This window comes from Dendrobates tinctorius, unplaced genomic scaffold (genome assembly GCF_039654945.1).
Source record: "Dendrobates tinctorius isolate UK_male_01 unplaced genomic scaffold, ASM3965494v1 ptg000084l, whole genome shotgun sequence".
Taxonomy (NCBI): domain Eukaryota; kingdom Metazoa; phylum Chordata; class Amphibia; order Anura; family Dendrobatidae; genus Dendrobates; species Dendrobates tinctorius.
Window position 1 is genome coordinate 3675711 of NW_027361752.1, and position 13608 is coordinate 3689318.

The 13608-nt window shown below is 42.7% G+C and overlaps 1 protein-coding gene across 3 annotated transcripts in view; it reads right to left on the reverse strand.

Moving 5' to 3' along the window:
- Positions 1-13608, reverse strand: part of ARL6 (ARF like GTPase 6) — an 82394-nt gene that overhangs the window by 33456 nt on the left and 35330 nt on the right. For all 3 annotated transcript variants that reach the window (XM_073584412.1, XM_073584414.1, XM_073584413.1), the window contains exons 4-5: positions 13203-13271; positions 6995-7089 (exon numbers count right to left, since the gene is read on the reverse strand). In XM_073584412.1, the coding sequence (XP_073440513.1) occupies positions 6995-7089; positions 13203-13271 (164 nt within the window). The remainder of the gene's footprint in view (positions 1-6994; positions 7090-13202; positions 13272-13608) is intronic.

Below are 13608 nucleotides of genomic sequence, written 5' to 3' on the forward strand. Positions count from 1 at the left end.
CGTGTCTGCAAATTGAGATTCTGATTTGGCTTGTATCCTAAGTCATACTACAAGACTCGTTAAAGGGTTGATTGTGACTTGTAGGATCGCTACTACCAATAGGTGGCGCTGTAGAGTAAAAGTCCTCTTTCTTTCTGAAGAGGCAATTTGCATATTATATGCAGTCAAGTGAGCTGATCTACCACAGCAGTGACATGACAAGAATCTTCATAACTAATCATATGCTAAACTAGATGGTGGCCCGATTCTATCGCATCGGGTATTCTAGAGACTCTGTTAAAATAAAAAATAGTGATATACTCACCTCCCGACGGCCCCCAGACTCTTTCTTTCCTCTTACCACGCTCCCGGCATCTTCCGATCCCAGTAATGCTTTGCGCGAAACACCGCTGATGACGTCGAGTTCTCGCAAGAGTGACGTCATCTCCGGCCCTTCTCGCTAAGCATTACTGGGACCGGAGAGCGTGGTGAGAGGCGGGACAGAGTCCAGGGGCCGTCGGAAGGTGAGTATACAACTATTTTTATAACTATTTTTTATTTTAACAGAGACTCTAGAATACCCGATTCGATAGAATCGGGCCACCATCTAGTGTATTATACTCCTGTTACACCCAGAGCTGCTATCACTGTTCTGCTGTTACCTAAAGTATTGTACTCCAGTTACAGGCAGAGCTGCAGTCACTGTTCTGCTTTTACCTAATGCATTGTAGTCCAGTTACACCCAGAGCTGCAGTCACTGTTCTGCTGTTACCTAATGTATTGTACTCCAGTTACACCCAGAGCTGCAGTCACTGTTCAGATCTTACCTAATGTATTGTACTCCAGTTACACCCAGAGCTGCAGTCACAGTTCTGCTCTTACCTAATGTATTGTACTCCAGTTACACCCAGAGCTGCAGTCACTGTTTTGCTGTTACCTAATGTATTGTACTCCAGAATATATACAGGACTGTGCCTGTGTAATGAGCGACGCAGCAGTGATGCCTTTAACAGCTGTAATGTGCCTGTACAATAAGCAATGCGGCCGTGTTGCCACGACGACTAAGCAACTGTCGCTGATTGGTCGCGGCAGTTAGGCCGCGACCAATCAGCGAGGTGGGATTTCCATTACAGACAGACAGAATTAACAATTATATAGTAGATAGTTGCAAGACAAATTTATGTATGAGATAGCCAAGATCATTGTCTTAAATGATGGTAGTCTCACATACGAAGCTGCAGTGGATGGTGAGATATGGAGCCTGAAAGTCAAAAGTTCAAAACATTATTGCTCTTTTGCTTTTCACTGTATTTTTATCATAGGAATCTAAAACATTTGGCCATATATATATAAGTATTTTGGTGACAGTCGAGTCAGTCCTTCAAATAAACTTCTGGCGCTAATAAAAAAATCCAGACATAGTAATAGTAAAGAGATGAACAAGCTACCATTACCCCAAAGGAGGGAATAAAGTGCTGATAATATAGGAGGTTTATGGAGCCAGAGGAGATATATGTATCCATGGGTATCAGCAGAAATGACTCCCAACATCTAGGTGGCAGCTGTTATTTTATGGACTCTCTGGCTACCGGGCCCCTGGGTCTTGTCTAGGACGCCCCAGAAGAAGTCATAAAAACTATTCACTAAGCATCAACTTCATTAAACGCTTTATAAGTAGCTTCAGAAAACCATCAAACTACAGTAACGAGGAATAAAAGGCTGTGTGAACAGACACTAAAAGCGATCTTTAATTATCCTGTCACCGCAGCGGCCTATTTATTTCTGGTTTTTGTTGTATAGCAAAACGCTAGATTGGAAAAGTCACCGAGCGTCCCTAGACTCTGCAACTGCTGTCAAAGCCGATTTCCTCTGCTCATGGGTATGTAGTATACATATATTCATACTGCAGCCGCCACGGGTCGCACAGAGCCGCTGCAAACAAGACACGGTAGCAGTAAAGCAGAGGAGCCGTGCGCGGCTCATCACTCATCATTATATGAAAAATGTATTACTGCCTGGAAACCGTCAGCAAGCAGGCTGGATGCTGATGATGAATCCTACTGCCTCTAATTTTAATGAAATTATGGTTTGCGTGGAAATCCAGAGTGGCTCACAAACACCTAAATACTCTGAGAAACATAAAAAGACAAAAAATACTTGAAAAATATATTTATGCAACAGGAGCATTCACACAATATGGAACGAGACAGAGCTGCGCCGCTGCATAAACTGTGTAAGGGCGCGTTCAGACAAGCGAATGTGCGGCCATTTTTACATACAAACTGATGGTGTGCGTGTAAAATAAGCACAGCGTGCACTACTCAGATCAGGCTCGCACATTATAAGTCAATGGCTGCGCAAAAATGGATCACAAATGGGTTACCGCTCACGTCATGTGTTTTTTAGGGATATATTACAATTACCAAGACAGGAAGCAGAATTTGGAATTTTATTATTAATTTAACTGTTAGGGCTCATACTCATTTGTGAGAAAAACAGACGAGTGCAATCCAACAAAAATAAATAAATAAAAATCGGGATTGCACTCTGACCAATGTTACTCAATGGGTTACATTTATAGAAAACACAGCATGCGGCGATCTGCCGCGTATATTGGATGAGCGATGCAAGTCAATGTGTGCGAAGAAAAAAAAAAAAAAAAAAAAATAATCGCACAGAACTCTGACCACGCGAGTGCTCTCCGATTTTTACACACCGATCTCCTTTGAAAAGTCGGCAATTCATGTGCCGCGTACAGCAATATCACAGCAGGACCCAACAGGATAGAAGAGATGGATTACATACAGGAAATACATACAGAATAGGTAGATATATAGATGACAGTGACACTGTACATGTATTTAATTAAAGATTATTTCTCTGAAAAAAAACAGCGTGGGCTCCGGCGTAATTTTCATAACCAGCAAAGGGAAAGCCAACGGCTGGGGCCTGATGATTATAGCCTGGGAAGGGGGTAATACCCATGGGGCTTCCCAGGCTATTAATGTCACCTAACTGACGTCAGCCTGAGCACGGTTAGAAACTTCCCCATGGTGCTCACACTGATGTTAGTTAGGTGAAGGGAGCTCATCGTCTGTTAACTCCCAGGACCTTTCTGACGGCAAAGTGAGCGTGAGAACTTTATCACGCTCACGGTGACGTCAATCAGGTTATACGAGTCCACCATGAGACACTGGGCAGCGATAGCAGACGTTGCTCAGTGTCTCTGCTGGATGACAAGCTGTATAGTCACACCATGCAGCCTGCCATCTAGATGTAGCAGAGCTAGACCCGTCGTGGGACAAATGGATTATCTTCTTCTCAGCAGACAGGTGAGGAATATTGTTGTTTGTTACTTTATCTCTCTTGCAGGGGACAATGTTGTCACTGGAATTGGCGATGTCCCAAGTATAGTTTAGTTAAGATTTATTAAAAGGAGTCTGCTTCATTCTTTCTATTAAAAGGACTTTATTCTGGGTGCCAGTGCTTTTATACAATATGACTATAGGAAACCACCAGAAACAACAAAGTATAAATTGCCAATAAAATGTAAATTTTATTATAAACAGAATTATGCACAATAGAACAACGACAAAAAATATAATACCAGAGATACTGCTATCCAAACAGGGAGCAGATTACACGTTGCCCAAAATTAGATAAATAATGTGGTTTCAAATCAAGGATATATTGAATCATTATATTACCATAATACAATTATAGCAAGCATAGCCTGCACCTATATGCATGGAGATCTATATATCGGTAACTACCATCAGCATAGCGCAGTACAAACTACCAGTGTAGACTATCACAAGTGTGGAACTAATTAGATGGACACAGTCCAATATAGAAAGAAACACAAACGGGCACTTATATGGTTAAAATAGATTATAATGGCGTCCCAGTCGCCCCAACGCACGTTTCGCTGCTTCGTCAGGAGTACACACACACACTGTAGGGATTCACTCCCTCTTGTAGGTATTAAGTAGCGTTCACAAAGTCAATGCAGTTTTGTTCCAAAAATGTGCAGTTTATTACTTTCCACAGCACCAAAACAAGCTCAAAAATAAATCCCTAGCCTTGTCCAGGTGCTAACTAGAAAACAGACCCTGTCTACTCATACATGGCTGAGCTAGCGCCACACCTCAATCAAACAAAACAGAGATTGCCCATAGCAAACACTGATACTCGTGGTTCTATGCACAAGGCCAGTGCATTTAATCATGATCACATATATCAGTCACTTGAACAGATTACAGCCATTTTCTCCCGGAGCAGACTTCATACACAGAAGAGGCACCATCCCACCAGACTTATCAACTTCAGCCCGAACTCCAGCAGCTTCTAGCACAAAACAGAAGTGTTCATCTCCAGGCACAGACCACATTGGTCTCACAAACAGACTGCATAGTGTACTCTCCATTCAGAGACCCCAGCATGTTGCTCTCTCAGCTACAGCTCATATTTTGGCTGGTCACTCACCAGCAGCACACTCAACATCCAGCAGCTGGATACTCCCTCAGGAAACTGCCACTCTGTGAAGCTACTTCCTGCTGCTTAGCAAAATCCTACAGGTGTATCTAATCAAGACTCTGCAGAGCTAGGATTCAATCCCATCCTTCCCAGCTATCCTACTAATATTATATACACTGCTCAAAAAAAATAAAGGGAACACTAAAATACCACATCCTAGATATCACTGAATGAAATAATCCAGCTGCAAATCTATTACATAGTGGAATGCGTTGAGAACAATAACAAATTAAAATGATCAATTTAAATCAAACTTAATATCCCATGGATGTCTGAATTTGGAATGATACTCAAAATCAGAGTGGAAAATCAAATTACAGGCTGATCCAAACTTCAGTGGAGATTGCCTCAAGACAAGGAAATGATGCTCAGTAGTGTGTGTGGCCTCTACGTGCCTCAATTACTTCCCTACAACGCCTGGGCATGCTCCTGATGAGGTGGTGGATGTTCTCCTGAGGGATCTCCTCCCAGACCAGGATTAAGCCCGCAATAGGCACAGGTGGAATCGTGATCAAATGCTGACAGCAGCATTTAACCAGCGCTTCCGGCCGCCGGGCCGGAAATACGCGCTTCGCCGACCCCCATCACATGACTGGGGGTCAGCGATGCGTTGCCATCACAACCAGAGGTCTCCTCGAGACCTCTATGGTTGTTGAGGAGGCATTGCTATGAGCGCCACCCGGTGGTCGGCGCTCATAGCAATGCTGTAATTCTGCTACATATAGGCGATCTACTCATCGCCTACATGTAGCAGAGCCGATCAAGTAGTGTATGCTTCTAGCCTCCCATGAAGGCTATTGAAGCATGCCAAAATTAAAAATAAAATGTTTTAAAAAATATGAAAAAAAATAAAAAAAATAAGTTTAAATCACCCCCTTTCACCCCATTCAAAATAAAACAATAATAAAAAAAGAGAAAATCACACAAACACATTAGATATCGCCGCGTTCAGAATTGCCCGATCAATAAAAAAAAAAAAAAAAGAAAAAAAAAAAAAAGAAAAAAGGATTAACCCGATCGCTAAACGGCGTAGCGGGTAAGAAAATCTAAACGCCAGAATTCAGTTTTTTTGGTCGCCGTGACATTGCATTAAAATGCAATAACGGGCGATCAACAGATCGTATCTGCACATAAACGGTATCCTTAAAACTGTCAGCTCGGTGCGCAAAAAATAATCCCTCCCCCAACCCCAGATCACGAAAAATGGAGACGCTACGGGTATCTGAAAATGGTGCAATTTTTTTTAAAGCAAACTTTGGAATTTTTTTTCCCGTTTTCGAGTACATGACATGGTAAAACCAATGGTGTCGTCCAAAGTACAACTCGTCCCACAAAAAATAAGCCCTCCCACGGACTTATTGGCAGAAAAATAAAAAAGTTATGGCTCTGGGAAGAAGGGGAGCGAAAAACGAAAACAAAAAAACGAAAACAAAAAAGCTGGGGTCATTAAGGGGTTAAAGTATCGGCCAATTCCTGGACAGTCTGTGGTGCAACGTGGCATTGGTGAATTGAATGAGACATGAAGTCCCAAATGTGCTCGATTGGATTCAGGTCTGAGGAACCTACGGTCGGGCCGGTCCTTAGCTTCGATGCCTTCATCTTGCAGGAACTGCTGACACACTCCAGCCACACGAGGCCTAGCATTGTCATTCATCAGAATGAACTCAGAGCCCAGGGCACCAGCACAACTGTAAATATATATATATATATATATATATATATATATATATATATATAAATTTTTTTTTTTTTTGGGACAAAATAGTTGGTTGCACAGATATACTCATGCTACTGAGAAACGCATCATCCCTGAGCGAGTTCCAGAGAACTCCTTTTCATGTACTGTGACTAATGTTCTACCAGATTCTATGTTGCACTTATAATGTGCATGAATGGATTAGACTCTGTCTGTGATTGGCAGATTTCCTGCATGTCTTTTTGCAATGAACACCTTTTCTGCTGTTCGGTTTGATGTGTTGCAGTGGAGTGCTACATCATTTCTTTTAATAAGAAGTTTCTCTTTTGAGTGGCCCATTATTGAATATGGATGTTGGCATTCTGTCCTCTGCTGCCTCACTTCTGGTGATGCCCCCCATTCTCCATTTTTTACTATGGACTAATACTCTATTTTATATCATTTCCGCACTGATTTTCAGCTGTCCCAATGTCTCAATATGAGCTGTTGCGATACAATTCTCCTATTCCGCGCCCTACAGACTGATGCGGCCTCCATCGATGCGTCTGATACATCATGACTTTGGCTGCTCTCGTTCTGAGCCGGATTGTGCTGCAGTCACAGGCGAAGAGACCGAGATTAAAATCAGTCAAGAAAGACTTTAGATATCGGAGCCGCTGACATACATCATCTGTGCTGAGTGCTCTTCAGTAGCGGCCGTCAGCGGCGCTGACAAGACCAGTTCCTGTAAAGTGTCTGATGAGACGAGGGAGGGGAGCGGAGGGGGACGCACCGCAATCTTACCTGCGTGATTTAAAAGGGTCTCGAGTTCTTCTTTGGCCACAACCATTCTGAGCTTGTCACTGCTGTCAATGACAAAAATAATAGCCTGGCCTTCTCTGCAACAGGGAAAGACAGGAAACAAGAATTAGTGTCAAGGAGAGAATTCACGGAGAGAACAGGTAGGGAACAAGCAGGTCTTACTCGTATCGCTCCCATTATCCAGCTTAGCCCAGAGTATTATTATATTAGTGCATCTACATTACTAGATTAAGCTGTGGCTGCTCCATCCGGACCCCTTACTGACCCCCAGCCTGACCCTGTGTCTACTATTTCAGATACCTTGCACCTATGTTATATGCACTGCCTTCTTGCCAATGGTCTGGCTTTTGTCGTCTCTTATGTGGTTTGGTTTATTAAACTATTTAGATGTAAATTTACCGTAATAGATATAAAATGTATTCATTTTTTTTTTTTTTTTTTTAAAACAAACATCTTATTTTCTGCTTTGTATTCACAATTATTGTAGGTTTGCTAATGGTTACTACCAGAAACCCTGAAAAGCGGATTTTAAGATGAAACGGACTAATCTGTAATTGTACAATGCACCGCACTTTCATAATTGTTGTCAATATGCCTTTTTATAAAATCCCTGTAAGGGCTTTTTCTATGAAGGAGGCTGCAGATTAGAAAAACATTTGTTCGAAAAACAGCAATTCACAATTGTGTGTGGTATTGTAAACCAGCCCCATTCACTTCAATCGGAACTTAGCTGCAATACCAGACACAGCACATCGTCTCTTTCAATAAAGAGCAGGACATCTGAGAATTTATGAAGCCATCAATGAAATGTACACCCCCCCCCCCCCCCGACACCAGCAGCACTCATACAACCCTCATATTTCCCTCATATGTCACTGCAGGTACCATGCTTTTTTTCTTCCACATTCATTTTTTTTTAAAGGCATCACGCCTACAGGGTAAAATGGTGGTGACAGTGTCCTTATGCAGGGTTGTATGAGTGCTGCTGGTGTCGAGGGGGGGGTAAATTTAATTGAGGGCATCATAACTCACAGATGTCCTGCTCTATATTAAAAGAGAAGATGCTTCCATCACTGTGCTCCTGGTACACGTGCACTTTTCCAACAAAACAATCATCCAAAATACACATCTTAGGCCATTGTTGCATTTCTGAAGAATAACGAGGGGAAAGAAGTGATTCAGTGACCAAGTGTCTTCTGATCTGAACCAAATTGATCACCTATGGGGATTTCTGAAGAGACAAGTTGTCATCACTCTCCATCCAGGCTTTAAAAGGGGTCGTTCTTAAAAAATGGAAAAAGATAGATGCTGCAATATGTCGCCATCTTGTTCAATCCACGACTAGAAGAACAGGTGCTTAAAAATCATGGTGGTCATACAAAATACTAGATGTACTAGTTTTTGAAGTGCGGTGTACTCATTTTTGCATTAACAAAATTTGAGTAAAGCTGAAGATTTTGTAATGAAAGTTATATCAGTAACCTGACTCATGTTAAAAAAGTGTCTATGAAACTCAGGCTTATCAAAATTTCGGAAATGGTCCTTGTACTTTTCAAAGGGGGTGCACTCATTTATGCTGAGCACAGCATATTAATAAGAAATACTATAAGTTGTTGATCACAGGGGGTCCGGTCTTTGGGTCCAATACCAATCTGGAGAATAAATAAGTTGGAACGCTGTGTTCCTTCCGCAGACGGTTTCCTCTGTGCAGGGTGTTCCCGGTCACCCACTATAAGACGGTTCTACCAACGCAAGTAGGGTCAGCTGCAGTCCCCTGCAGGTGCTAGAAGTGATACAGGACTGGTAGGGTCCCAAAGTGATGGCATATCCTCAGCAGATGTGGCAGTTTAGCATTTTTATAATATACCGATAAGCTATAAGGTGGGGGTGGACGCTAAATGGAGGATTGCGAGAAGGAAGGTGACCCAGAGTGAGATCAGACAATTCCTACGTCACTAAAAGAGGGATAGCAATGAAGATGTGTGACCTTCATAACATGCAACCTGGGATCACTGCAGACTGAAAGATTGTATTTGGTATAAACCCAAACTAATAAATAATTTGGTTACATTTGCACTCCGTGCACTGGCGCTAAGGCAAAGTGTCACCAAGCTGCTATTGATTAAATGAGTCATCTCATGTTTGCCCTTATTGCTACTGAAGCCTGATGGTTAGGGGGGCACCGTGGCCTGAACTCTGCGATCCTCCAACGCTGCTAGCTGAGGCCACTTTGCTTCTGAAGCAACGGAACAAAATCCTCTCTGCAGCCGGCAAGGTCCAGTGATACTCCCAGCTCAGCCTTGTTACTGTGAGCTAACTATTTACGAACACAAGACAGCCCCTTCAATCCATTATTCTTGTAATAAGTCCAATAGGTTTGTGCTACTGTAAAAATAATCTTTAGGGGGTTGTACTTAGTGAAACTTCCAGCAAACAGAGGGCACCCAGATAGACGATTACCGTACTCTAAAGGAGCACTTAGAGGGGCAGATTTCTGCCATAAACCAGCACTAATCCACTACATACAAGTCCGTCCGCCCCTGTTTGGTAACTGGCTTGTTCTATCCCCATAGGGCTGATGTGCTGCTGTCAGCGATGATTTTTGACTTCATAAAAAATCTACCGTAATTACCAGCTTTATATTCATTCAGAGGCTGATCGCAGGCATGTTTACATAGGACAATGTGAACGGACCTTAAAGAACACTGGTGGTTTTTTTTTTCACTGCTATAGTGGTATCACTAATGTTCCCTGACCGTAGTAATATACTTACCAGTCACAGTTGTCTTCTGTTGTCGGCGCCGCTTCAGTCATCCTCTGCTAGTTGTGACCTGCCAGATGGCTCCGTGTTTGCTAGGTGAGCTGGAGGTCACTCATCAGTGTAAGTCTATGAGAGATGGGACAAGGCCAGACCGAGGCCGTCATAGACTAACACTCACAGCTTGTAACCGGAACCTCTGACTTCAGGTCAGTCAGCAGCTACAGTCACAAGGTGGGGTGCAGGACTGTGGTGGCACCAGGAAGAGCAGAAGATGTGGACTGGAAGGTAATTTGCTAGGGGCAGGAACATGCATTAATGATAGCACTACGTCAGTGAAATTAAAAAAATACAAAAAAAAAAAAACACAGCTGGGAGTGTTTTTTTTTTTTTTTAAAGAAGCAGCTGAGCAATTTTTTTTCCCATTTCTGCACCTTTACCTGATCGTCTATCACACTGCATTTCTTTTGCACATGATGTACTTACATCTGTGTAATTCAACTTCCTTCTTCTTGTCTTCAGCCTCCATCTTGATTCCTACCTTTTATTACTCTATGCCCTGCTATGATTCATCAGCACAATACCACAGACACGTAGAGCTAGTACAATCTGTGCCTACTGTGGGATTTTCCTGCTCTCTGTATTCTGCTGAGCGAGCTAATAAACGTATATAGTCAGGCAGCAGAGCTGTGATCATCTGCATTAACTCAGGAGCTGTCTAGTCATCATCAGTAACTGTGATAACACTTTGCCATCAAAGTTCTCCACAGGAAGGTACTCAGTCCATGTAATTTCATCACTCAGGAAATTCTGGTGAATGATATGTGACCTTCCTTCAGAGAACATAAAGCCATGACACTTCCAGGGGGTCTCTCAATTACAAAAAGAAAAAAAAAAAATCACTGGAGTGCTACTATAAGTTTACTCCTCAAAATCCCAATAAAAAAAAAAAAAAAAAAAAAAAAAAAACTTTAGTCGTTATGTCAATGACTATTGCTGTGATATTCTGGCTATCAGTAAGCTTTTATCCAGCATTTCAATGGCTTATTGGTGGCCAAAATGCTGCATTTTAGAAGAAAGCAGATTTTCTCTTACTCCTAGCTTTGTGGGCAGTCACATATTCTGCACTGGACCTTCTGGTGTACAGGTGATAAATGTCCATTGTGAGACAACCCCCTAAATATACTATCTGTAGTATCAGACCACCGTTATACCTTCCTACGAATAGAGATGAGCGAGTTTGTTCGGATTTTAGCCCCGAATCTGATTTTGACATATTCGGGCCATATTCAGACACTATTCGGGCCGAATATATGTCTTATGTTCGGTTCCGAACATATTCGGTAATTTCTGCTCCCATTCACTCTAATGACGTTCGGCTGTGCGTGACGAATATTGCAAAAACAGTATTAGAATCCGATCGTATTCGGAACCGAAACCGAACAAATTTGATCATCTCTACCCACTAATACCCTGATAAAAGGGGAAAAATTGGCAAATGCCTTCAAAGGAAGCCAGAATGAGGTCTGTATATTTTCCGTAGTTTACGTTAACTATTGTTTCTTTCTGTGACATTTATGAGTATAATAAAGGAAAGCAGAGGAAATATTTTATCCTTCAGATCCGTTACATCTGGGGAGACATTTTTATGATTTTGGAGACAGTTCCGGTCACAGAGATTCCGCTGCGGAGAAGCTCGGCCTTTTCAAGCCTTCGTTGATAGATGTAAATCACATTCGTACACTGTGACGCTTTGGATTTTGACACTTATGTAGATAGTGATGGTGAAGTGAGAAGTTCTAACACTCATCCGGGCATCACAGAAAAGGTGGAAGGTTCACAGCGGAAAGAAAAGGAAGTACAGCTAGATGTGGACAAGCTTTCCTGAAAGTAACACTAATAGATGAATCTGTAGAAGAATGGATGCTGGCTGTAAATCATGACCCGCAGTTGTCAGCAGGTACATGTAGGAGTGTGGGATGTTCGTACGACACCGTACAGAATGTTTTTTGGGCTACGATTAGAGTTTGTGCAGAGGTTTCCGCAAGACCTGGTCCGGTGGCCGTCAAATCCTGAGATCCGCCTCCTAACTCCTGCCATACGCGGCTCTTCTTTTAATTCCACGTGACGTGGATGGATGTCAGGTGTTTGCAGGGGGTTCTCCGCTCTTTCATCTGATGGCCACAGATTGCTGACCTAGCTACTGAACTGGGTCCTGTGATATGATTTTCACCAACTCTATGATACATTTTTTAAAGCACATAATCCCTAGTGTTTATTCCCTCATTGCTGAAAATGCAAATAGCTAAAACAAAATCTCAGGGAAAAATAGCCTTGCCTGGTTTATGTACACACAACGGCCGAAGGACGATTCCACCCGAAATCCACCTGAAAAAGCGCCTCATTACTGTACACGTTGCCTTAAACCGGTTAAAAGAAGTGACATGCTTCGGGCAACATCCCACTCTCTATACTTAGAAGGAATCTGTCAGCAGGTTTTCTTCTACCCCATCTGAAAGCAGTATAATGTAGGAGCAGAGCCCGTGATTCCAGCAATGTGTCACTTACTGGGCTGCTTGCTGTGCTTTTGCTGTTTTATCTGCTGCAGATCTACCAGTTGTCTGACTGCTGAGCTCTGTATAATCCCGCCCACACCACTGATTGGCAGCTTTCTCTATAAATGGGCAGAAAGCTGCCAATCAGTGGTGGGGGCGGGGTTACACAGAGCTCATGAATAGGAGTACTACATGGCAGCAGGTTTACTAGTCCTCTAGTAATAAAATCCCTTTTATCAGCACGAGATTATCAAAATTACAGCAAGAAGCCCAGTAAGTTACACATCGCTGGAATCCTGGTCTCTGTTTCTATATTATGCTGCTCTCAGAGTAGGTGGCAAAAACCTGATGGCAGATTCCCTTTAACAGACTAGAGTTAGATATGCCAGCGAAGTCTCTTTAGGAAACGACCGCCAGTGTTCTACTAAAGTGGCTCAGAATGGGGAAAAAAAATTGACGTATAAAGATGCTGTGTGCATATAGCCCAAGGCACGTTTATGGCTTGCATCACATGTATTGTGCATTTTATACATGCCTTCTAAAATACTTGACAAGTGGTATGGTCCATTTCCTGGGAGTGAGTACAGCACCACTGTATAATGAGCGGTCACTGTAATCGCTCCCTGCACCATCCCGATTATTGTAAGCAAGTGGCTGCATGGAGAACAGAACTTCATTTTCTCCTTGGAACTGCACCTCCAGCAAACCAGCTGCACAGGATATAAACACTCCTTGCCTGCAGATTGCCCCCTATATCTGTAGGGAAATAGCGTTTCATGACAGGTTCCCTTTCAGACCATCATCCTCACAATGGCAACTTACAATGTGTACGTTATTTTTAATGTTTATTTTCAAAGCAATACTGCAGATCACTTACTTGTAATAGTGCTCCCAGAGATTCCTATACCTCCCTTGTCCAGACATGTCAAAAACTGTGAATGACAAGCTAGAAAAAGAAATAAAGCAGAGCATTAGTAAATCATATATAAATTAGTAGTAGTCACAGGTCATCAGCACGACATTACAGACATGGTCATACAGGATAGAAAACATTGCACCATTTTACATTATTTTCATCCCACAACCAGAGATTTATGTTATCATCTGGAACAGCCTGGCACGGGGGCCGCCCCAACCACTGACTTATGTTATCAGCTGGGAGAGCCCGGCATGGGGGGCCGCCCCAACCACTGACTTATGTTATCAGCTGGGAGAGCCCGGCATGGGGGGCCGCCCCAACCACTGATTTATGTGATCAGCTGGGAGAGCCCGGCATGGGGGGC